This window comes from Rhinoderma darwinii, chromosome 5, assembly GCF_050947455.1.
Source record: "Rhinoderma darwinii isolate aRhiDar2 chromosome 5, aRhiDar2.hap1, whole genome shotgun sequence".
Lineage (NCBI taxonomy): Eukaryota > Metazoa > Chordata > Amphibia > Anura > Rhinodermatidae > Rhinoderma > Rhinoderma darwinii.
In genome coordinates this window covers 123754584-123781579 of record NC_134691.1, presented here as the reverse complement: position 1 = coordinate 123781579, position 26996 = coordinate 123754584, and the positions used below count along the sequence as shown (strand labels likewise).

Sequence of the window (26996 nt, the reverse complement as noted above, 5' to 3'; positions counted from 1 at the left end):
GGGCGACATTCAGACCTTAATTTCTTGGCAAAATGTTTTAAAATGTAATCACTGGTACCAAATGGATGGAACGATCTATCAGAAATGACCTTATAGTCAACATAATGCATTCACATTTTGGTATAGACAAATTTTGTCCATAAAAGCAAAACTATAGCAAATACCTATACTACATCACACATCAAGCTCATTTTCTGCTTGAATTTTACTACTTGTCTTATTACGATCTACTAAATAATGATTCCAGATAATGATTCCAGACTTCTGTAAGATCACTTTATATGCATCCTACATACTTATGAACCATCTCTGCCTCGATGGTGTTCAAAGGGATAATTATAATCCTTTAACCATACACATAGATCTCCTAATGATGAGTCCAGCCTTTTTTCCACATATATTTTAAGTTATTAAAGACATTGTAGGGCTTGCTCTCTATACACATTGCACACAACTATGGACAAGCCTGGCCATCGTACTCTCTAACGATCGCTATCTCAAAAGATTGATACAAACTAAACAACTGGATATTTTCTTATTTAGACTTCTTTACAGTTTCCGGTTTTAATAGTAGCGCCCACCAGCACAACTCCGAAAGGGGAGTTTATTATTTACCACCTGTACCTTATCTCCCTTTCGATGATAATGCACTATGACGTGTTCCTTTGGTTCTGTTTTTAAGTTTCTCTACAGTATCTTGGCCTAAATATCTTATCACTAAATACTAGTGAATTGCAAAATTTGTATTTGTATTATGATATCTCAGTCAATACAAGAAACACAATCCATTAAATAGCTATACATACATTAATGTTCTTATTTTGGATGATACATGATATAATCTAAAAAAAAATAATTGGCAAAACCTTGCATGGTTCCACTGTGTAAATAAAATAATTTATCATGTTTTAGACTATTGTTTTGAAACAAGCTGAGGTTCCTTGTACAGCAAATATAGTAGTAATTGCTTACCTGACTCACAGGCAAATGTCTTTGAAGTCTCATCATGAAAGATAATTGCTACCGCATGTTTCTTGGTCTCTCGAGGCAGTCGTGTTATAGTTTTGATGTTGTGCAGTTCTGTTACCTTGAACAAGAAAGACTTATGTTTGTTTTCCATAAAGTAAAAAACTCTTCTGTGCTAATGGCTTTTGAAAAATATTATTATAATATAACTTTTGATTTGCTACTTTATTACATGCTGATTTTATTGTCTATTCCTATAATTCCATTTTTAATTACACCTTTATTTTCAAGGGATAGATTGCTAAAAGTAACAATAAAAGTATTTAGTTCTGGAAAAATTCTTTAAAAATGGATTTTGATGCTTTGACTGATTTCTACACACAAAGTGCAACATTTTTTATTTTTTTGCATTTCTGTTCTTAAAATGACAACTAACTAGTCACTAACGTATAACATATTATTGTTGATGATGATGTTTCATATATACTGTTTTGAATATATCCCATATTCCACTGAGGTAACTTACTTAAATCAAAATGCATAGTTCATAATTTCCCAACCAGGGTCCCATGGAACCCTGGAGTTCCTTGGAATCTGGTCAGGGGTCCTTCAGAAGAATGCAGCAGAAAAAACTTTTAGGCTGGGTTCACACGACCTATTTTCAGGCGTAAACGAGGAGTATTATGCCTCGATTTATGCCTGAAAATAGGGCTACAATACGTCGGCAAACATCTGCCCATTCATTTGAATGGGTTTGTCGACGTACTGTGCAGACAACCTGTCATTTTTTTGCGGGACGAGCTGTAGTTTTTAATAGCACCATTTCCTTGGTACATACGATTTGTTTATCACTTTTTATTTAATTATTTTTAGCGATAAGGTGACCAAAAAACAAAGATTATGGGGTTTTAAATGTTTTTTTTTTTAACGCTGTTCACTGTGTGAATCAAATAATGCAATGTTGTAATAGTTTCAGACTTTTACAGACACAAAAATAATTTTTTTTTTATTATTATTATTTTATTTTTACATTGTGCTTGTTTTTTCTTTTAACTTTAAAAAAAAATTGTACACAAATTTTTTATCTAACTTTTTTTTTACACATTTTATTAGTTCCCCTAGGGAACTTGAACCAGCGATCATAAGATCGCTGGTACAATACACTGCAATACATGGATGAGTTATGGAAACAGTGTAACGCGCTGAGCTATGCTGTTTTCGGAACTCCCATAGTAGTCAATGGCAGCTACAGATGCAGCGTATCATGTTACACTGTTTCCGGAACTACTATTCAGTTCTATGGGAGTTATGGAAACAGCGTAGCTCAGCGAGTTCGCTGTTTCCGTAACTCGACCATTTTAACCAGGATGTGGCTGGGAGACAGCGGAGCTAGGTAAGATAGAGCTGCATCTTTCTGACATTTATGACATATCCTGTGGATAAGTCATAAACGTCCTTCATGTGAACACCCCTATAAATGCCACGGTTGCTATTGACTGCAGCATTTAACTATTTAAACGGTCAGGAATAGCTCCATCGCTGTTCCTGGCTGTTAGCGCAGCGTGTCAGCTGTAAAACACAGCTGACATCTGCAGTGTATGGAGCAGGCTCAGCGCGTGAGCCCGTTCTGCTCCAATCATCCCCTCCCCACTCCATGATGTGCCGCCACATCACGGGTTGGGAAGGGGTTAAGTAAGAAGCGCTGCCGGGTCCTTTGGCTGCCGACTATAAGACGCAGGGATTTTTTAGCAAGATTTATTCTTGCTAAAAACTGCGTCTTATAGTCCGAAAAATACGGTACAACTTGAGGGTTCAAGCATACTTCAGGGAAATTCTTCAGTGTGCTATCCGTTTTTTTACACTGACCCATTCATTTCTATGAGGCTATTCCTGTCCGTTTTTTTGCGGATCAGTCACGGCCATTCTATTCATTGGTCTATTAAAAATACAGACCACACACGGAAGACATCCGTATTTTGCGGCCGTATAAAAGGTCCCAGATGTGTGCATGAGCCCTTATAAAGAAAACAATTATTTTGTGTTGCCATATTCTGAGACCCATAACTTTTATTTTCCAGTCAATGGAGTAATGTGAGGGCTTGTTTTACAGCGGTGTCATTTTGAAGTGCATATGCCTTTTTGATCACTTATTGATCACTATTCTATTTTTTGGGGGGAAGCGAGGTGACTAAAAAACAGCAATTCTGACAATTCTGAATTTTTATTTTCCTTCGGCGTTCACCTGGCGGTTTAAATACAGTGATATTTTAATAGTTCAGACCTTATGTACACAGCGATACCAATTATGTGTACTTTTTATATTTTTTACACAACTTTAGGGGAAAATGGGAAAAGGTTGTTTTTTAAAAAAAAGCTGTTTAATTATAACAAATGTTAGTAGAAGCAGAAAGATGGCAGACCTGGGGGCCTTTATTAGGCCCCCAGGATGTCATGACAACCATTGGTATTACATAATCACGTTGTTGGGGCCGATGGGCTGATGGAGGGAGTCACCCTTTCTTTCTAATGGCTTAGATGACGTGTTCACTATTGACCACAGCATCTAAGTGGTTAAACGGCCAGAATCAGAGTTATCTCTGATCCCGGCTGTTAGTGCGAGGTGTCGGCTGTAATACACAGCTGACACTTGCAGTGTATATGTATGCATATTGATGCATTGAGCAATAGCAAGCAACAGCATGGTCCTTTAATTATTTAGGTGGTGAAATGGTGAAGGAAGAACAAAATTCAAAAGAGATAAAGGAGCAGCACTGCACTGCACATTGAAAATGGCCATTGTTGTTACATTGTAGATAGAATTACAGGCACAACATTAATGTATAGTATCGATACTGACATATTACTGTAGATAATAGTTGAAAGACATAGTAATAAAATAACTAAGTAGTGCAACATATTAGTAGTTTTCAACATAGACACAAATCCATCAGGTTCAATTTATTATTCTAAATTATTGACCTGTAGGATATGGCAACTTCCTCATATTATGGGTTAAAAAGTCAATCCGGCTCTAAATATGGCAATCAGAATAAATTCCCGGATCAATAATTCATCTCAGTAACTTGAAATTTTATTTTCTTAAGAAAAGCATCCAGACCCCACTTACACTTCTTTAATGAATTAACCATAACAGCAACCTGTGCCAGAATTCTATTGTCTCACTGATCTTAGTAGTAAGAAACCCCTTCTATGATGATGACAAAACCTTCTTTCCTCTAGACATAGTAGATGGCCCCTTCTCACAGTTACAGACAGATCTCTGTAATGTCCTTGGAAATAAAGTATATGTAGATCGCACCTAAGCAACTTCTTTCCCAGCTAAAATAACCGTAATCATAATCATTCTTGGTTCTGCCTCTGCACCAGTTCATATGTGCAACCTGTGCAGCTGCACGGAGATCAAGTTGGTAGGGGAGACCTCTGTTACTTTAAAGTAACACCGTACTATCTATTAGATTGCATGTAAGGAGCTGAACTAATGAATTTCGTAGCTCAAAATTACTGGTGGATTGCAAGAGAGATCTAAAAGGCATCCACTATGATGAGCTACTAGAGATCAAGGGATGCATATCCAGTTCTTGCAAAAGGTCCCTCTACTGTATGAGCCTGCTCTGCACCTGTTCCAGTTCAGCTCCTATCTTTTTTATACAATGGCACCCAAAACTGTATAACATTTTCCATATGTGCCCTGATTGGTGGTTGATAGAATAGACAAAACAATGTTTTGTTTTTTTATTCCTGTATGCCATTTTTAATAAATCACAAGAATGTGTCTTTCCAGAAACTGCTAAAGTGAAGTTTGCTGTCTACTAGTATCCTCAATTCCCTTAAGTTATCACTTTTTAACCTTTTATGATTTGACAACCAGGTCCTAAAAAACAGACATTTTTTTTTTTTTACAACATTGAATTTTTATTGGTTTTAAACATAGAAAACATAGAAAACATTGTTGTACATAAGCATATAAATTATACCATCAAGAAGATGATCACAAAACAGAGTAATACCATCCTGTACAACTGAGGTAGGCAACCTGAAAACATTATCTCGTAAGGGAAGGTGGGGAGGAAAGGGAGGGATAGGGAAACAGGGAAGGCTTTCTCAGAACATTCTCATATCCTTTATTGTGTTCCACCATTATTATTAACCCCTTCTCCTCTTATTGCATTGTAATCCCCGTGTAAGTCCCCTTTTACCTTCGTCTGTCCTAACCTGGGAACATGTCAGTCCACCTTTGCCACTGAGCTTCAAATCTATTCATTCTGTTCTGACGGAGTGCAAATAATCTTTCATATACACAATGGGATGAGACTTCTTCTATAATTTCCCTCAAAGACGGGACCGAGACTGACTTCCAGTTTCTGGCCACCAATAGTTTAACCGACAGACAGATATGGCAAACCAAGGCTCTATCTTCCGGTGAAATTATTCCCATATTTAGGGACAGAAGGGCTAGATCTGCACTTGGTGTCACTTGAACCTCCAACAATCTGGAGGCCAGATTGAACACTGAAACCCACACCGAAGCGATAATGGGACATTCCCAAAATATGTGATGTAGGGTCCCCAGCCCCCCACACCCCCTCCAGCACTCCGCGTTAGCCCCTGGATATATCTTGGAGATCTGAAGGGGAGTATAATACCAACGCAACACCAGTTTGTGATAGACTTCCAGGAGGTTTGAGTTCATGGTGGAGCCTAACGTCCACTTAATGGCCCTGGACCAATCCTCTATGGTATAAGTGGATCCCAAGTCCCTCTCCCATTGTAGCATGTGTTTATTTTTGGCCAACATCGTATCTCCCAATAGCACTTCGTAGAAGGACTTTGTTAAGCTAGATTCTATAACTGAGGCCTCAAATAGCAGATGATGTATCCTGGAGGGGATGCAAACCTGTGTGTGTGCCCTTGTCGGGAGGAGATGTCGAATCTGCAAGTATTTAAAGAACTCGGAATGAGCCAAGGCAAATTCTTCTCTTAATTCTGAGAAGGGTTTAATACTATCCTCTCCATAAAGATCTGCCAGCGTCGCTACTCTTAACCTAACCCAGTTACGTAGATTCAGATCAGGTATTAACAGTTCAAGAGCATCTACTGGTAAAAAGAGTTTGTACCCCGAATTAGAGGAGGGTGTCACTGTCAGGATATGCCTCCATGCTTGTAGCGACACTCTTACTGTAGGAAATTTAGGAAGTACCTTCCTAGGAAATTTTGCATGAATTAATAGTAGCGAGGTCAGAGGAATATCCCCTATCAGGTGTTGTTCAATCGTCGGCCAACTAGAGCCAGAGGATGCGGTGCACCAGTATCGCAATTGTCGTACCACTATGGCCTTATGGTAGGCCTCTAGGCTCGGTACCCCCATTCCTCCTCTCTGTCTATGTATGTATAGACTTTGTCTGGCTACCCGAGGTTTCTTATTTTTCCATATAAACCGCATCAGCTGATCTTGTAACTTACGGAGAATAAAGGCCGGTAGAGGCACCACCACTGTCCTAAACACATAGAGTATCTTGGGGAGGATAAGCATTTTATACAGGATTATTCTGCCCATCCAGGATGGTTCTGTATCTGACAAACGATTTAATTCGTCTTGCAATTTATCCTGAAGAGGGAGAACATTAATATGAGCTAATTTAGATGTTGGCGAGCACAATTTATGCCTAAATAAGGGATCGACATCTCCTCCCAGCCAAACGGAAATTCCCTCTGTATATCTTGTCGCAGTGTCAATGGTATGGCCACTCCCAATATCTGAGACTTGGAGGCATTAACCTTATAATAGGACATGTTGCCAAATTGTGCTAAAATCTCTGCTACTCTGCGGAGAGAGGACAACGGTTCTGTAAGGGTCAGTATGACATCGTCCGCAAACAATCCAATTTTATGCTGTCTATGTCCTACAGAAATCCCTCGCACCCCCATATCCATTCGTATCAGTTCCGCCATCGGCTCCATCACCATAGTAAAGAGCAAACGAGACAATGGGCAACCTTGTCTTGTTCCATTGGTGATACTAAATGGCTCAGACAGCATCCCATTAGCCAACACCCGGGCTGAAGGTGCAGAGTACAAGGCCCCGATTGCCCCTAGTATGGCTCCCGAAAATCCAAATCTCCTCATAGTTTCAAAGGCAAATCCCCAGTGTATCCTATCGAACGCCTTTTCTGCATCCAGAGTAAGGAGAACAGAGGGCGTTCGACCTGCCTCCACCCTGGAAATTAGATTTATAATGCGCCTTGTGCCATCTGGCGCCTGTCTCCCCTTAGTAAATCCCACTTGATCGTTATGAATTACTGTGGGGAGTATTGTCAAAAGACGTTGGGCCAATATTTTTGCATAAAGCTTTGTGTCGCAATTTAACAATGAGATGGGTCGGAAATTGGCTGGGAGAGTCGGGGGTTTCCTCTGTTTAGGTATTGTTACAATAGTAGCCTGCAACATCTCGGCCGGGAGGCTTCCCCTATCTATCGCTACATTAAAAATACGAGCTAAGTAAGGGGTCAAAATAGATTCGTTAAATTTGTAATATTCGGATGAAAACCCATCCGGCCCCGGGGCCTTACCTGGTTTAACTAATTTTATAACTTTGGACACTTCGCCTGGCAAAATAGGAGCGTTTAGCTGCTCTAGTTGAAGAGGAGTTATTTTCGGCAACTGAATCTGATCTAGAAATATATCTATTGCCTCTGCTGTAGGTGGCACTATACTGGGGTCTCCTTGTAAGGTGTATAATTTGGAGTAGAACTGGCTAAACCTATCCGCTATCCCTTGGGGATTCGAGATTTTTGGCTCACTTCCTTCCGCTATCAAAAACGGTATCTTCGACTTCTGCCGTCTTTGTTTCACTCTATTTGCCATATATTTACTCGCCTTATTGTGTGAGGTGTAGTATGTCATGCGGAGGGAGGTTAAACTTTTATCAAAGTCTGCTATCAGTATTTCTCTCAATTCCCGTCTTAGTTTAGCCAGAGCATCGTGGACCGTAAAAGACGGGGAGGATTGCTGTTGCATCTCCAGGGATTTAATCTGTGCTAGTATGCGGTCTGTGTTCAGCTGTTTTTGTTTTTTATAATGGGAGCTTTGTTGGATCAACAGACCGCGCATCACAGACTTATGGGCGTTCCACAGCACAAATGGGTCTATGTCCGGTGAATCGTTTAGGTCAAAATAGTCCTTTATCTGGGAGGAAATACGCCCTCTATACTGGGTCAAGGCCATCAGAAAAGTATTGTTCCTCCATGACCTATGCGGCCGATTCCAGGGTGACAGCGCAACCTGCATGGAGACCGGGGCATGGTCCGACCACGTAATGTCTGACACCTCAGCTTTTATCACTGAATTCAGCAACCACTTATCTACCAAAAACAGGTCTATCCTAGAGAAAGTGTGGTGACAAGGCGAGTAAAAGGAGAATTCTCTTGTCGAAGCATTGTGACATCTAAACACATCATATATGTCCTGTTGCTGAACCCACTTTGACAAAGTGGGGAGAGACCTCCTGCTCCTACTAGTAGAATCTAAAATTCTGTCTGGAATGATATTGAAATCTCCACAGAAAATAAGCTGTCCCTGCTGGATTTTGCGAACTTTCCTTATGGTTTTGTTTAGAAATCTAATCTGAGAAACATTAGGAGCATATATATTGACTAGTGTGATTAGGGTATCGTTAATGGAGCATATCAGAGCAAGAAATCTCCCCCCCACATCCACCCGGGAGTCCACCAGTTTAAAATCTATCGTATCCCTGATAGCTATCAAAACTCCCGCCTTTTTTTTTCCCGCATTAGACATAAAAACATGAGGAAAGTTAGCATTTGTAAAGGCCGGACATTTCAATTGCTGAAAATGCGTTTCTTGCAGACACATAATATCCGCCCCAGATTTCAGAGCCTCCTTCCAGGCTGACGACCTTTTGAAAGGGCTATTTAGACCTTTAACATTAAGAGACATTATTTTAACCGCCATAATCCCTATTACAGAGCTGCAATATAACATACATAAGGCACTGTATCATTTTTACATTACATCCTTGGACTGTACTGAAAAGGATATTCTTGAAAAAGCTGTTTGGATAAAACAACCGGGAAGACAACCGGGAAAAACAGAAACATAAAAAACTGCAATCGTTTTTGAAGAACCACATTCCCCGGAACCAGGAACAGTTCCAGTAGGATCCCATCAACCTTGGCGATCCCGTAAAGGTTTCGGGGGTCAAAGTTCGGCTAGATGAGACTCGACCTCTCGTTTAGCCAATAAAGCCAGTCTTTCATCTAGTATCTGTGCTCCTTGACCACTCTGGGGAGATCCTCGCCGGTCCCCTAGGAGATATTTTCCGCTGTGGACCAGGGAGTAGGAAACCCCAGTCTGACATCAATTTTTCTCCATCAGCAGGTTTGAACAATACATGGGTGCGTTCATCTTTCCTTATCAACAGCTTCGTAGGGAAGCCCCACTTATAAGGTATTTTATGATTCCGAAGTACCAGGGTTACCGGAGAGAAGGCCCTCCTTGCTTGCAGCGTAGCTTGCGAGAGATCCGCATATAAATGGACACCTCCAAATGGATCTGGTAAGGGCTGCCTTTTCCGCGCAGCGAACATCAAGGCCTCCTTGACATGATAAAAATGAATGCGGGAGATCACGTCGCGTGGTATGTCAGCCGGCAGAGCTTTGGGTTTAGGCAGACGGTGAGCACGATCAATGATCCAATCCGGAGGATGGGTGTCGGGTAATAAGGTTTTAATCAGCTTCTGGAGATACCCCTGAAGATCTGCTTGTGCCACCGATTCCGGAATGCCTCGAAACTTAACATTGTTCGTCTATTTCGGTCCTCCATATCCGCCATTTTATTTTTCATAGCTTCCACCTCCTCTTCTAACACATAGTGCGCATCCACCAGATCATTATGGGCCTGTGTGAAATCTCCCATCTTGTTTTCCACGTGATCCACTCTAGTACCCAGATCTTCTATGGAAGTATTTAGCTTGGCAGTGATTTTGGCCATATCCTGCTGCAAAGATCCTCTAAGCGCCATTACAATGCCTTTAATAAACTTTTCTGACGCCACCTGATCTGTGGTGGGCAGATTAGATATGGGGTCACCTTCCCTTGCAGCTTCTTCCTCCAAAACCCCTGGACTCTGTCTGTCAGGGTTTACTATAGGCCCGTCTTTCTCCCTTTCCAGCCTCTGATCTTCTGCCCTGTCAGCATGCGGTATCGGCAAAGGGCTAACTGCATGCACCCCATCTCTTTCTCTCTCCTTAGATCTCTGTCTGGGGCACACCAGAGTGTGTGATGACTCACCCAGAGAAGCTGTAGGAGAAGCTGGTCCGGAGCCTCTGCCACAGGCGCCGGAATCTCCTGGAGAAGTCCCGCCGGCGCCATCTTGGATGTCGTCTCGCCTCATGCTGCGGGTGGAGAAGAAGTCCGTCAGGCGCTTCGGGCCGGTTTTATTGCCCCTCTTACTGGTCATCATCTCGCCTGCACTCCGGGACTCCGGCACAAGTCAGGTAAGTCGGCTTTCTGTCGCTTATTTAGTGTCGCTTAGAGGTCTGAGGACGGAGCTCCGAATCAAGCGTCCGCCACGGTCAGCATCCAGGCCACAAAACCAGACAATTTTTATCAATTTTGCGCACAGGGTTGTTTTAACAGGGCTAGTTTATTTTTATTTTTTTGGGCTAACACAAAAATGTTTTGCATCATTTCTTGTTTCATGCATTTTTAATAGCAAATATTTTTGTTTACTTTTATTAGGGACATATAGTACAAAACTAATATTAAATTAATAAAAATGTAAAATATAGTAGTTTTGGGGAATTTATTGTTCTTTATTTTTTAAATTACCAAATTCACACTAAGGTAAAGTATGGGTTCCCTATTTTAATTTTTTAATTTACTTTCATCATTTAAATATATAATTTATATAGTCTGAGATTAATGGGGTGGCTGTGGCAATAGTATTCATTGGCAAGGAGTGGTGTGTGCGTTTGTTCTTTTTTGTTAAAGGGTAACTAAACTTTCACAAAATTTCTTACATGTCATAGTGACATGTAAGAAGTTTTGATCGGTGAGGGTCTGAGCACTGAGACCCCCACCGATCGATTAAAACTAAGCGGCAGAAGCGCTCGGGTGAGCGCTGAGCCGCATGGTTTCTGACCGGCTTTCTCAATGGAAAGACTATGGGCTAGTACACCATTACATACGCTTTCCGAGAAAAGCCAATCAGAAACAAAGTGGCTCAGCGCTCACCCGAGCGCTTCTGCAGCTTCGTTTTAGTGATCGGTGAGGGGTCCCAGTGCTCAGACCCCCACTGATCAAAACTTCTGACATGTCACTATGACATGTCAGAAGTTTTCTGAAAGTTTAGTCAACCTTTAACTTTGTTTGGATTTGATATTTAACTTTATTAACAACATGACAACATAATCTAGAGGCAGGCATTTATTTTATAAATCATCTAGAGACAGTGAATACAGGCACAGTGAATTAATTAATTGTTTATTATTATTCCACCATTAGTCCTATTCACATAGCCCATGTTGCCACAACAAATTGTGTATGTGTCTGTCACACCTTTGGGGTATGTGGACCCACTAGGCCGTTCCGCCGTAGAGAAGTAGCAGCGGGCCAAACGACAGTCAATAACAGTCTCTAGGGTAAGAGAACCTGGGAAGATGATCTGGCAGATACTCAGAGTAGCAGACATGTGGTGAAGCAGACACTTGGTACAGATGATGCTAGGCGTGGCAGATGACACTAGACGTGGCAGATGACACTGGACGCGGCAGATGATACTGGACATGGCAAATGAGACACACATGACTCGAACAATAGACTTCGGCTCAGGAACAAACACAGAAAAATATACAGGATACGGGTGTAATGACGGTGTAGGGAGACAGACAGATGAGCCCCAATCTACCCTGCCTACCTGCACGGCCCATCAATGGCGATGGCGCACAACTGGGCGACGGTCCCTACGCTCAATATGTGTACGACAGTCAAACAGACAAGGGTACACAGAAGCCAAGAGAAATGGGGCAGCCGCCCACGGCAACACCGTGAGCAACAGGAGCAGTGAATGAGCCGAGTCAAACCAGGAGTGTACGAGGTACCAAACGCAGAGCAGGAGCATAGTCAGTAAAGCCAGGGTCAAAATGAAGCAAGGTCAATAATAATAGCAGGAGCAGCAGAGCCAGGAAACAGGAAAGAATCACAGGCAAAGACAAGCAGGAAATGAAGGTATATATAGGCCGAGGGCGGGAGCTAGAACCGTCTGGCCAGGCTGTGATATGTTCTCCCACTCCTGAGCCTACCAGCCTGAGTGGTAGCAGATCGAGTCACTCTATCAGACCTAGGAGCAGGTGCAGACTGATTAACCACGGGCGTCGACACAGAAGCTCGGTCTGGCAGATACTTTACAGTACCCCCCTTTTATGAGGGGCCACTGGACCCTTTCTAGGTAGACCTGGCTTATTGGGGAACCGAAGATGGAACCTTCTGAGCAATACCCCAGCGTGAACATCCCGGGCGGGTACCCAAGTCCTCTCCTCAGGCCCGTATCCTCTACAATGGACCAGGTACTGGAGGGAGCCTTGGACAATCCTGCTGTCCACAATCTTGGCCACCTCGAATTCTACCCCTTCAGGGGTGAGAATAGGAACCGGAGGTTTCCTCGAGGTAGCCAAGGACGGGGAGCAGTGTTTCAGGAGGGAGGCATGAAACACGTCGTGTATTCGAAAAGACGGGGGTAACTCCAGTCGGAAGTAGACACGGTTAAGGACCTCAATGACCTTGTATGGCCCTATATACCGGGGAGAAAATTTTTGGGACGGGACTATAAGGCGCAAATTTTTTGAAGACAGCCACACCAGATCCCCGACCACAAACAAGGGGTTAGCAGAACGTCTTCTATCTGCCTGAGTCTTTTGTATGCTCTGGGACGCATCTAGGTTCTTCTGAACCTGGGCCCAGACTGTGCACAGTTCCCGATGAACGACATCTACCTCGGGATTGTTGGAACCACCAGGTGAAACGGAAGAGAACCGTGGATTAAACCCAAAATTACAGAAAAAGGGGGAGACCCCTGACGAGTTACTGACCCGGTTATTAAGGGAAAATTCGGCGAGGGAAATGAAGGAGACCCAATCATATTGACAGTCAGAGATAAAAAACCTTAAATATTGTTCTAGAGACTGATTAGTCCTCTCGGTTTGGCCATTAGATTCAGGATGGAAGGCCGAGGAGAAGGACAGATCAATCTCCAACTTTTTACAGAAAGCTCTCCAAAACAATGAAACAAATTGTACCCCTCTGTCAGAAACAATATTGACAGGAACCCCATGGAGACGCAGGATGTGTTTGACTAACAAGGTAGCTAACGTCTTAGCATTGGGTAGTTTCTTGAGGGGCACAAAGTGGCACATCTTACTGAAGCGGTCTACTACAACCCACACCACCGACTTGCCTTGAGATGGAGGCAGATCGGTGATAAAATCCATGATCAGCCACAATTTCGGAGACTAAGTAAGAATCAACAGAGGAAATGATTATACCTGGGGGCAAAACACAAGCAGGATCTTCCTCCGAAGGAGGGCTGGCCATGAAGCTACGCGACAGTGCATCAGCTTTAATATTTTTAGACCCAGCCCTATAGGTAACCAAAAAGTTGAATCTAGTAAAAAACAACGCCCATCGAGCTTGTTTCGGGTTTAGCCTCCGGGCAGATTCTAGGAAAACCAGATTCTTGTGGTCGGTAAGGACCGTTACCTGGTCCAAGGCCCCCTCCAGGAAGTGGCGCCACTCTTCAAATGCCCATTTAATGGCTAAGAGTTTGCGGTTGCCAATGTCATAGTTACTCTCAGTGGGCGAGAACTTCCTGGAGAAGTAGGCACAAGGACGGAGATGGGTGAGGGACCTGGTACCCTGGGACAAGACAGCACCCACTTCAACCTCCACGATGAATGGCTCCATTTGGTTAGGCTGAATCAGCACTGGGGCCGAGATAAAGCACTTCTTAAGGACCTCAAAAGCCTGGACCGCCTCCGGAGTGGGTAGGGAGACTGACAGGTGAGCCCTAATCTACCCGCCACTCAGTCCCTGCCTACCTGCACGGCCCGTCCTAGGCGACGGCGCACAACTGGGCGACGGTCCCTATGCTCAATATATGTACGACAGACAAACAGACAAGGGTACACAGAAGCCAAGGGAAATGGGGCAGCCGCCCATGGCAACACCATGGGTAACAGGAGCAGTGAACGAGCCGAGTCAAACCAGGAATGTACGAGGTACCAAACGCAGAGCAGGAGCGTAGTCAGTAAAGCTAGGGTCAAAATGAAGCAAGGTCAATAATAATAGCAGGAGCAGCAGAGCCAGGAAACAGGAAAGAATCACAGGTAGACAAGCAGGAAATGAAGGTATAAATAGGCCGAGGGCGGGCGCTAGAACCGTCTGGCCAGGCTGTGATAGGTTCTCCCACTCCTGAGCCTACCAGCCTGAGTGGTAGCAGATCGAGTCACTCTATCAGACCTAGGAGCAGGTGCAGACTGATTAACCACGGGCGTCGACACAGAAGCTGTGTCTGGCAGATCCTTTACAACGGGAAGCAGGACACGGGAACACAGACTAACATGGAAATACAACAACGCCCAGGCACAGGAAGGTGGGCAGGGCGGATTAAAGTAGAGCAGGATGGACAGGGATAGGTAAGTGAATGAAATAGATGTGCACACTGGCCCTTTAAGTGAAGACCAGGGCGCGCGTGCACACCCTACAGGAACGAGCAGCAGGGAGAAGCAGTACTTGCCAGCATCTCCAGAGAAGGGGAGGAAAACTCTGGCATAGAGGTAAGTTAAGCTTTTGGTCACCATGGGAAGCCGGATAGCGGCGAACGGCGGCCGCCAGCGCTACAGTGTGTATGTGTGTGTATATATGTGTGAGTGCGTGCTGGTGACGCCATGTCTAGTCATATTCAGTGAGCCTATGGATGGATAACGCAGGTCTAATCTGTGGGCTATACCCCATTCCACTGTGACAGGGGCCTCATGCACTATAATATATGTATGTGAGTAGAATTTCTAATACATGTATATTAGAAAACTGTATGACTTCCTATTCTACAAAGAAGTAAAAAAATAAATAAAAACTGGACAACCCCTTTAATGTCTCCTGGCTTCAACTCTCATGCCTCTCTTCTCCTGCCAAACTGTCTGAAATGGTTTCCGGCATTGCCTTTGTGGTCTAAGTCATAAACTTGAATGACCTCTCATGTCTGCTGCTCTTTTATCTGAACTGCCACTTCAATACCAACACTCTGCAGACATATTTTCTAAAAAGACTGTCTGTCCTTTTTCCTGGCCACACTCTTCCCAGTATAGAATACTTAATAGAGATTAAGGCGATGTCAGCCAATATCAAAGAGAATTTTATGAAGTTTTTATTTATGAATCCTCTTCCTGGACCGGAGCTGGATTCTTCTTCGTTAAGAAGAAGAATAGAACTTTGTATTGATTATTGTGACCTGAACAAAATCACAGTCAAAAACAGATACCCACTACCATTGATCTAAAAATTAATGAAGTTGGATCATGCATGGGGCCTACAATTTCAACTGGATCAAGAAGAAAGGCGAGTGGAAAACTGTCTTCAACACCTAGGATGGACACTATGAAGACCTGGTAATGCCATTCAGCCTCTGTATTGCCCCTGATGTTTTCTAACAATTTGTGAATGAGGTCGTCAAGGATGTTATCATTATGTTGGAGTGTTGGTGTACCTAGACGACTTCTTAATCTACTCTCAAGATCTGAAAACTCATCGTTCTTATGTCCGTTATGTATTTCTCTAGCTCTGACAGAATTCCCTAAACACGAAGTTTGAGAAATGCCAGTTTGAAAAATCAGACCTTTCATTCATGGGCTTTCCATAAATCCAGTTAAGATTTCTGCAATTTAAAATTGGCCTCAACTTGTGGGTCTCTAGTCTCTCCAAAGATTCCTGGGCTTCGTGCATTATTATCATCAATTTATTCAAAATGTTCCTCAAGTGGTCTCCGATCACTGCTCTAACCCGAAAGAGGCTAATACTCTGGAATCGTCAGTTTATACAGTTCAAGCCTTCTGCCTGCTACGAATATTCTAACTGCTACCAATATTTTTCAGTGCAAACCTTCCAGGCAGGGACCAACCCTGGACCAAGATCCCAATAAACCTTGTCACCAATTTGCCACCAGCTCAAGGATTTACTACCATCTCAGTAGTGGTGGATAGCTTCTCTAAAATGGCCTATTTTCTACCAATGTCAGGTCTGCCATCAGCTGCTCGGTTGGCTTAAAAAAATGTCAAATAAATATTTTGCTTTCATGGTCTCTTAGCTTGCAATGTCTTAGATCGAGGAATAAAGTTTGTTTGTTATTTCTGAAGGAAACTGTGTAAAGCTTTAAAAATGTATCTGGACTTTTCCTCAGTGTAACAGTCAAACTGAATCATCTTAAGAAGTATCTACAAACCTACAGTATGCTAATGTTCATCAGGTTTGAGTTGCTACATTGGGCTGAGTTCATCCATAACAATCACAACTCCGAGTTGTCAAGTAAATTTCCATTTGAGATAATCTACGGTCAAAGTCTATATACTCCTGTTGGTGGGGTTTGCAATAATCTTCATGACATCCAAACGTTGGTCCATAAGAACTTGGAGACTACTGCTGCTATGGCCAAAAGGGGTACTGATAAGTACCGAAGCCCAAATCCCAAAGTTATTCCCTGTTATAGAGTTTGGCTGTCCATGAAGAATATATGACTTCCTCCATGTTTTATTGGGCCATTACAAAAACTTAAGCAAATGAACCAAAATTCCTAATAGTTTTCATATTTTTCTTCTTCGACCTCTGGCCATCAACAGGTTTTCTACAAGGGTCAAGACTTCTTCTACCGCTCTCTCAAATCCTCATCAGATTTCGAGGTTTAGCAAACCTTGGATTGTAAGAAGATTTGTGGGAAACTCTATTACCTAATTGAATGGATATTGTCCCGAAGGTAGAACCTGGATTCCTAAGGAGGACATTTATGCTCCACAGCACATCAAGACGTTTATCTGAAGTATCCCCTTAAGCCTCTTGGAACTCATTCAGGGAGGGTGTAGGGTGTGCCCGGAACCGACTTATGTATATATGTTAAGCACCTAATGTTATGTTATGTAATGCAACTGTATTTGTATTAGAAGAAAAGGTTATTTTCCATAGAGCACTATATATTTTGTACAGACGGGACTCTGTGAAGGCACATTAGCGTGAGAGGTCAGGTGTGGCATGTGACCCTTTTAAAAAGAAATGAGAGAAGCCTTGTCTTTAAAAAAACATAATAATAACGGTTGGTGAGTGATGGAGGAGAGAGACAGAAAGAGTGATACGTGTGGTATAAGCAGGAGAGGGAGAAAGAAGTCAGTACAAAGTGGGTGGATTTGCCGAGCGGGGCGTGAGCCGCTGCTGTATAGCCAGGCAGGGCGAGAGCTGCCAATTGAGATTGCCAGGTAGGGCGCAAGCTACCAAGTGATTGATCCACCAAAAATACTTTGTATTGCTAGGCTTAATAGCATATCGCTAGCACAGTACTTCATATAAGAACAAAGTTTAACTTGAGACTGAACCTATAGCCAACATGGTGTCCCGTTCTCACCAGTTAAATCACAATCTGCCAAGTATAGAGCCTATTTATTGGTGAAACTGTCAAGCTTATGTACCAAATATTGTAACCATGAAGATTGTGCCTCTGTTGGAGTAAAGTTCTGTTCAGCATCTTATACCTGTGTCGTCTGAAGTTCTTGCTGTGCAATTTCCTCTGTGGGGCAGTAACCATCCTAAGCCCTCTCCCACCTGCTACATTGGGCCCTAAGAGGGGGGTACTGTTACTTACCTTGCCCAGTTCCAGTGATGCATCTCCCCAAGCTGCTGCACCTCCAGCCGATGGCCACATCTGGTTGCTACGCACTGCTAACATATTTTGGTGATTTTAGATGAATGGTCAGGGTGAGGGGATACATTTCACAGTTAACTGTTCAATGGATAGAAGTGCTCCACAGTAGAAAGGCTTTGGTGTTTACAATTATCTTTGTATTTTTAGTCCATGTTTTTCCACTTTACATAACATATAGTAAGAATCTGCGCTTTTTCCACACCCTAACATATTTAGGTTTATTATATTAATAAGGGGCCTTACATATACTGTCATGTCTAGATTTATAGTATCAGTAATTTCTCTCACATTTTTACAGAACCGGAATTTTTCACATTATATAAACATTATAGTTGGAAGTTTACTACAAGGCAAGAAAACAAAATGTCAACATCATAAATTGTGTTCCTTACCTCGGTAGCTCCTGAAACTTTATGTAATTGAAAATGTCAAAAAATGTCTATCTTGTACTGTAAGTCTAGTTGGTTTAGTTGAACTTTGAAATCTGGTAATTTTTGGTCTTTCTAAATATTGTGTTTATTGCATTCAGAAAACAATACGCACCTATTAAAGCTGAAAAAGTTCAGACTAGTATTACTTGGACATTGATATTTTAAATTAACTTACATTATTACCTAAATGTTAAATACTGGGAAAAAAAAAGAGATCACATAAATAAAAAAGACACTTCTTTCACTAAACATTTTATTTAAAGGATAGAATTTGCACGTAGAGATCATTTATCCTAACACACTGCAGTATGACCATGCTTTTAAATGCCATGTAAATGTATTGAATTAGGCCAAACTGTAGAGAAGCTTCACAGCGACCTATTTTAAGTGGGTCAAGTGGGCTTATACCATTTGATTAAAATGTTTACTAAGAACCCAGGGGCGTAGCTAAAGGCTCATAGGCCCTGATGCAAAGGTTCTTCTTGGGCCCCACCGAACTTCTCATGGCCGATGGCCCGCAGCTTTCAGCTGCATCGCTGGGTCTCCTAAGTGAGCCAACAATGCAGCACTAGCAGCAAGTGACGTCACTAATGTCTTAAAACATCAGGGGAAAGAGCCCCAATACATATGTGTCCCCCCAAAAAAAATGTGTGCGTGTAAGTATATATGTGTGTGTATATGTATGTATATATATATATATATATATATATATATATATATATACAGTCCAAAAACAGATGAACACAGCACTCAAATGTACCTATATATTAGGTCATGTGCTCGTTATCAGGGGATAAATCAGTTCCTCAGCTTGTATATAGACCATAGAACAAAATAACGACACCAGGACTTCAGAGTAAATGAAACAGGGTGAATTTATTCACCTCAAGTGAGTGACGTTTCGGTTCGTCACAGAACCTTTCTCAAGCTACTGCACACTACATACAGTGTCAAGTATAAATAGGCAATACATACACCAATCAGTGAAAATCTCGTTAATGTACAATGTGCAAAAAACAGTTGTATAAATATGAATAACATTCCTTATCAAAAGGCAGTTATTTAAAGTACATGGTTTTCCTAATAAATATGTATAGCAAATTCACAATATATAAATACATATTTCAAACAAGTGATGGACAGTGACTTGATTGGCAATTAGGCTGAACCGGAAGCAGACGGAGGCCACTAAAAGAAAAAAATAAAAGAATATATATATATATATATATATATATATATATATATATATATATATATATATATATATATAGAGAGAGAAATGTAGAGCGTAGTAACGGCACCAGGACTTCAAGATGGATGAAAGCAAAAGTGGATTTATTTCACCTCAACACAGCAACGTTTCGGTTCAACAGGAACCTTTCTCAAGCCATGGCTTGAGAAAGGTTCCTGTTGAACCGAAACGTTGCTGTGTTGAGGTGAAATAAATCCACTTTTGCTTTCATCCATCTTGAAGTCCTGGTGCCGTTACTACGCTCTACATTTCTCTCTATCTGGATATTGGGGAATTGATTCACCCCCAGGTAACGAGCACATGGCCTGATTTGTTGCATTTGGAGTGCTGTGTTCATCCACCCTGGACTATATATATATATATATATATATATATATATATATATATATATCATGCAAAAGCATGATACAGTACCCATTCCTGGATGTATCCAGAGCACAGCGTCCACGCGCATCCATTGCGCATGCCCAAAGATGGCGTCGAAACCGGAAGTTCGGCCAAATGGAATGCACACGGCAAGGAAATCCCTGCTGCGCATGCGCAGACGCCGCGCTGTCCTTGCGTTCCAGCCGTACTGCGCATGCGTGGGCTGCGACGCTAGTGTAAATACAAATATATTGACAAATAGAGAATGGACTAAATAGAAAGGATCCATGGGCAATACAGAATCAAGTAGACTCTGCAAAGATCACATGGAAAGGAAACTAACAACTGTATCCACCCAAAGATTTGTATACCATACAAAAGCTCAATAGATACATATTATCAGAATGCAATACCCTGGGACTCAACATTATACTTAGACTATCAGAATTGCTAGAAATAATCTCATCATACTTTGAGGTTTCTTGGATAGACCCATAAAAAAAATTTCAAGAGATAGAGATACTGCCAATATAAGCAGTAACCATAATGGAGAGAGAATAAATTGACATATGACATACATATGGAATACAGTTAGGAAAGGGACCATATTGTTTATTAAATAATCATTTCATTCAATATTTCTATATTTCTGGAATAGGAAAGAATTAGATAAGTATCAATTTTGCTTAGCACATTTCAGGGGAAATGGGCCTCTACTACCCTCCAACAGCCATCAAATTGCTTCACAAAAATAATGTGTATCTAAAAAAAATACAGAAAGAAACAAAAATAATTAATATACAGTATTTATGAACCAATAATACAGTATGGATAAAAAAATGCATGCAGAAGGTCCAAATAAGACCCAAAATCGTACATATACATGAACTAACTACACCATCGAGTAGATCTACCAACCACGTCCACCAGAGGCCAGGGCAAGTTACCCCCCCCCCCCCACTGTATTAAATATGTGGACCATATAGGTATTCTACATTTAATCCCTTGGGAGACATAGTTTCCAATCTATAGATCCACTCAAGCTCCTTTCTTTTAAGGGCCAACTCTCTATCGCCACCACGTCTCATTGGAGGTACTGAATCTATGATTCTAAATTTTAATTGTGTCACCCCATGTCTATTCTCCAGAAAATGTCTTGACACCGGTAGATCCCGTCTCTTTGGATTTATATTAGATCTATGGTTCCACATCTGAAGTGTTACTTCTGTCGTGGTCTCACTAACATAGTGAAGACCACAAGGACAGCTTAGTAAATAAATCGCAAATGATGTCTGACATGTAAAGAATAGTAATTACTTTACCAGTTTGTGGATGATCAAAGGTACTACCTTTAGTCATGTTGTTACAGTACAGATGTTACAACCTAAACATGGTAGCAACCCTGTTTCGGAGGAGCCGGAAAGGTTTGTCTCTTGCGGTTTGACCCGATATCTGCTTTAACTACACTATTTTTAAATGTTTTGCCCCTTCTATAGGCCATCATTGGTTTCTCCTGGAACTCAACAATTTTAGGAAAAACCCTGCTCAATACACTCCAATCCTTCCTCAGAATATCACTAATGTGTGAACTGTTCATGGAGAAAGTTGAAATAAAGGGTACACGTGTCTTCTTTTTCTTAATTAGATTCCCATTTAGTAGGACCTGTCTATCCAACATTTCAACCTTACGTTTGTTAGTCTCTAGAATATTTTTTGGATATCCCCTGTTGCCAAATTTTGTGCACATTTGGTCAAGCCGTGAGGACAGCCTATCCTCCTGGCTGACTACCCTCTTGACACTGATCAACTGGCTAAAAGGCAATGATTTTAGCATTGTCCTAGGATGGCCACTTGTATAATGTAAAAGATTATTTCTATCTATTTTTTTTGAGAAAAGATCAGAAATCAGACTGTTGCCAACCACAAAGATTTGGGTGTCTAGAAATTCAATAGATGAAAAAGAGTACGACATGGTGAACTTAATTGTAGAATTCATATTATTAAAAAAGACAGGAAATTCCTGTAATTGACATATTGAGCCAGTGCAGATGAGGAAGACATTGTCTACGTACCGCCAACACTGTATAACATGACTGAAGTGGTGGGATACATAGACGAGGTCCTCCTCAATCCTCCGAATAAAGATATTTGTGTAAGTGTGGGCCATGTTGGACACCATTACCGTCCCCTCTTTTGTAAATAGAACCTATCTCCTACCAGAAAATAGTTTTTTATAAGGATGTACTCAAGAAGCGATCTAATGAATTAAATGTTTTCATCAGACAACTCCGACCTTTTAAAATAGAAATGGGAGGCATCAATCCCCTGTTGATGATCAATTGAGGTGTAAGAACTCCCCACATCAAGCTAACCAAGACCGTCCGGTCAGGCACCACAAGATCATGGATTCTGACCAGGAAGTATGAGTTATCCCTGATGTGAGAGTCTGCACCAATGGCAAATTGTCTTAAAATTTTGTCTATAAGCATCGCTGCAGGAAAAAATAGGGAATCACTCCCTGACACAATAGGGCACCCTGGAGGTCTAACAGGGTCCTTATGAATCTTCGGCAGAAGATATAGTACAGGGGTAACTGGAAATTTTACATGCAAGAATTCACACAGATTTTTATCAATAATTTTGTTAGTGAATGCATTGGTGACCAAGGTGACCAGCTCATGAAGATATGTGAACTTAGGATCCCCTGACAGCAATGCATAGACAATGGTATCACTAAGCTGACTGTCCATTTCGTGCAGATAAAGGGAAGTGTCCATAACAACTATGGCACCCCCCTTATCTTCAGGTTTGATCATCAAATCACTGTTGTCTGCCAACTCTTTTAGTACCAGATGTTCAACTCTAGCTAAATTTCTATGAATAAAAAGCTTTTTCTGCATTCGTTTCAATGACTCAACCTGGTTTTTAACAAATGAAATGTACGATTCAATAGCATGAACAGTCTGAGGGGGCTGAAATCTACTTTTGTTGTATAGCCCATAGTCACTCAGATGGGACATCTCATTGGTTGTCTCAACAGATAAACTATTTACATTTTGTAATTTAGAGTGTTCAGAAAAGTATACCTTTAATCTTAAAGATCGGAAAAAAAAAATCCTGATCAAGATCCAAGGTAAACCAAATCTACAGGATATTAATAGGACAATATAACAGACCCCGATTAAGCACTTTAATCTGTGGGCCAGTTAAAACATTTGATGAAATATTCACCACTAGGTCAGAGGATTTCTCTTCTGAGTTGGATATTGTTGCGTCCCACGTGCTGGAATCATCCTTCCTGTGGTTTGGTTGTAATTCACCTTTCCTCCTGTGTTTTATACTGCCACTGCGGGATCGCTTTCTCCTATAGTTGGAGTGTCCATAGTGCCTCCTAAAAAAGGTATAGTATACTGATCATCAGAAAGTTCTGAATCTGTAATGTAGGGCTCAACTCCCTTATAGCATCTCCTGGGCCCTCTTTCATTTCTTCTTGGACCCCTAGAGTCAGATTCCTGTCCCTGCCAACAGTAGATTTTCCCTGTGGCATAGTCATCCAGATCTCGCTGCCATTTCTGGCATTTAGTTTTCTCAATATCGCCACAAAATTTCTGTAGGTAAGTGGTCATCTTATCTTTCAGGGTTTGTAACTCCTGTGTGGGTACCATCTCTGTCAGCTGAACATCCCTTTCATTAAGCCGTATGTTGACAAGATCAATTTCTTTCTGTAAGAATTCGATATTTAGTAGCAGAAGATCTTGAGAGTATTTGTTAGATATGGCTTCAAATCTTTCCTTAAATGGCACATTTGTAGGAAAGAGATTGGGTCTCAGATGAGAGCGCATACCACGTGGGATGCGGAGTCATCTATAATATTCACCAAGGGTTGATAAATGCAATTCAAGAGAGATCAGCCATTTGGAGTCTGCCTTACATTTTCGCTTCACATTCTCCACAGTGGGCACACTTAGAAAGGTAACATCTCCAGATATACCCAGGAGGATACGGTCAGCGTCCTGACTGGTTTAGGCATAAGTATAAATAGGCAATACATACACCAATCAGTGAAAACCTTGTTAATGTACAATATGAAAAAACAGTTGAATAAATATGAATAACATTCCTTATCAAAAGGCAGTTATTTAAAGTGCATGTTTTTCATAATAAACATTGTATAGCAAATTCACAATATATAAATACATATTTCAAACAAGTGATGGACACTGACTTGATTGGCAATTAGGCTGAACCGGACACAGGCAGAGGCCTCTGAAAAAAATAATTAAAAAAAATAATATATATATATATATATATATAAATCATGCAAAAGCATGATACAGTACCTATTCCTGGATGTATCCGGGGCACGGCGTACGCACACATCAATTGCGCATGCCCAAAGATGGCGTCCAAACCGGAAGTTCGGCCAAATGGAACGCACACGGCAAGGAAATCCCTACTGCGCATGCACACACGCTGTCCTTGCGTTCCAGTCGTACTGCGCATGCGTGGGCTGCGGCGCTAGTGTAAATAGAAATATATTGAAAAATAGAGAATGGACTAAATAGAAAGGATCCATGGGCAATACAGAATCAAGTAGACTCTGCAAAGATCACATGGAAAGGAAACTAACAACTGTATCCACCCAAAGATTTGTATACCAAACAAAAGCTCACTAGATTCATATTATCAGAATGCAATACCCTGGGACTCAACATTATACTTAGACTATCAGAATCGCTAGAAATAATCTCATCATACTTGGGCTTTCTTGGCTAGACCCATATCAAAAATGTCAACATATAGAGATACTGCCAATATAAGCAGTCACCATAATGGAGATAGAATAAATTGACATATGACATACATATGGAATACAGTCAGGAAAGGGACCATATTGTTTATTACATAATCATTTCATTCAATATTTCTGTATTTATCAAGTATGCCTTGAAAAAGCGACTGGAGGATGTGAAACGGTCGTAGGCTCTATTGTCTTCTAACAGTGTTGCATGCACAATATACTGTAGAGTAAAAATAAACCTTTTTTTGCAAGTGGTGAGTGCCGTGATGTCTATTTTTCTACATGTTGACATTTGTTAAAGTCTTACTTCTATACGCACTGAGCACCGCTACACAAAGGCTATCGAACTACAAGTCCCAGTAAGCACAAGCACAGGAATCTGTGACGCTGCAAGCTAAAGGTAGTGCCAACCATTATCCCTTCTACATGTTGCACAATACTTGATTCTGTATTGCCCATGGATCCTTTCTATTTAGTCCATTCTCTATTTTTCAATATATTTCTATTTACACTGGCGCCGCAGCCCACACATGTGCAGTACTACTGGGATTCAAGGACAGCATATGCGCATGCGCAGTACGGATTTCCTTGCCGTGTGCATTCCATTTGGCCGAACTTCCGGTTTGGATGCCATCTTTGGGCATGCCCAATGGATGCGCGTGGACGCCGTGCTCTGGATACATCCAGGAATAGGTACTGTATCATGCTTTTGCATGATATATATATATATATATATATAGGATCCAAAAATCAGGCAGCACTCCAAAGTAAGAAGAAAGTAGAAAAAGGTGCTTTATTGGTCCATATAAACACGACGTTTCAGCTCAACACGGGAGCCTTTCTCACTTGAAAAAGGCTCCTGTGTTGAGCTGAAACGTCGTGTTTATATGGACCAATAAAGCACCTTTTTCTACTTTGTTCATACTTTGGAGTGCTGCCTGATTTTTGGATCCTACTACATCAGGTCTTGACACAGAAAAAAAGGGAGGATTCCTCCAGCTCACCTTATCATAGGTATAGTGGTTAGCGCACGGGTCCTCGTGTCGGCGCACGTACTTGCATAGAAAAAGAATATAAAAGATTAGATCCAGCGCTGGAAATTGGTGCATCTGGTAAAAACAGGAAACTTCTTCCAAGTTTTATTTTCGTAAGTTTAAAAGCAGTGAAAAGTAATGGAAGCGGGTTTAGTCCAGAGTACAGAGGATGGTTTGAAAGATAATAGGCTGTAGCCTTGATATCTAATAGTGTATTAAATGGGTCAAAATTTTGAGTAGGTGCAAAATTAAGACCTAATGACAAAACTTCGGTTTGTTCTTTGGTAAGAATGGTTGATGAAAGGTTGGTGATGTTCAGATTGGATGATAATTTCTGCGGGTACGGGGGCGACAGCTCTGCTCTTAGTCCATGGTGTTTATGCTTACGGCCGCCTCTCCTGCCTCGTTTTTTGACGTATATTTGTTTTTGTCGAATCTGGAATTATTTTTGAATCTTCCTCTCAAATCTTCATTATCTGTTCCCTCGTTTTCTCCATCCCCATAATCAGGCTCGGTGGAACTAAAACTGACTCTGTTTTGATATTGTCCTTATTTTCTTTGGTATTTTCGTTGTTTTAGAATGGGTTTTATTTTGTTGTAATTCCTCCCCCTATTTTTCCATTCATATAGCTCGTTGTTTGCGTAATTGCGCAGATCTCGTTGAAACTTAGTTCTTTTAATTTCTGCTATTGATTTGTCAACTTTGTCTATGCTGTGAGAAGTACAAGTTTCCAGTGTGATGAAATTGGGTAAGCTGGAAAAGGACTCCAACTTTCCTTTAATTTATCTCAACAATATATATATATATATATATATATATATATATATATATATATATATATATATATATATATATATTCTTTCAGTGGCCTCTGCCTGCTTCCGATTCAGCCTAATTGCCAATCAAGTCACTGTCCATCACTTGTTTGAAATATGTATTTATATATTGTGAATTTGCTATACATCTTTATTATGAAAACCATGTATTTTAAATAACTGCCTTTTGATAAGGAATGTTATTCATATTTATACAACTGTTTTTTTGGAAATTGTACATTAACAAGATTTTAACTGATTAGTGTATGTATTGCCTATTTATACTTGACACTGTGTGTAGCGTGCAGTAGCTTGAGAAAGGTTTTATGACTAATCGA

At 41.2% G+C, this 26996-nt stretch overlaps 1 protein-coding gene across 1 annotated transcript in view; it reads right to left on the bottom strand.

The window, feature by feature from the left end:
* The window catches only part of DOK6 (docking protein 6), a 600408-nt gene that overhangs the window by 336040 nt on the left and 237372 nt on the right, over positions 1–26996 (bottom strand). The window contains exon 3 of the mRNA XM_075828380.1: positions 973–1087. Coding sequence (XP_075684495.1) covers positions 973–1087 — 115 coding nt within the window. The remainder of the gene's footprint in view (positions 1–972; positions 1088–26996) is intronic.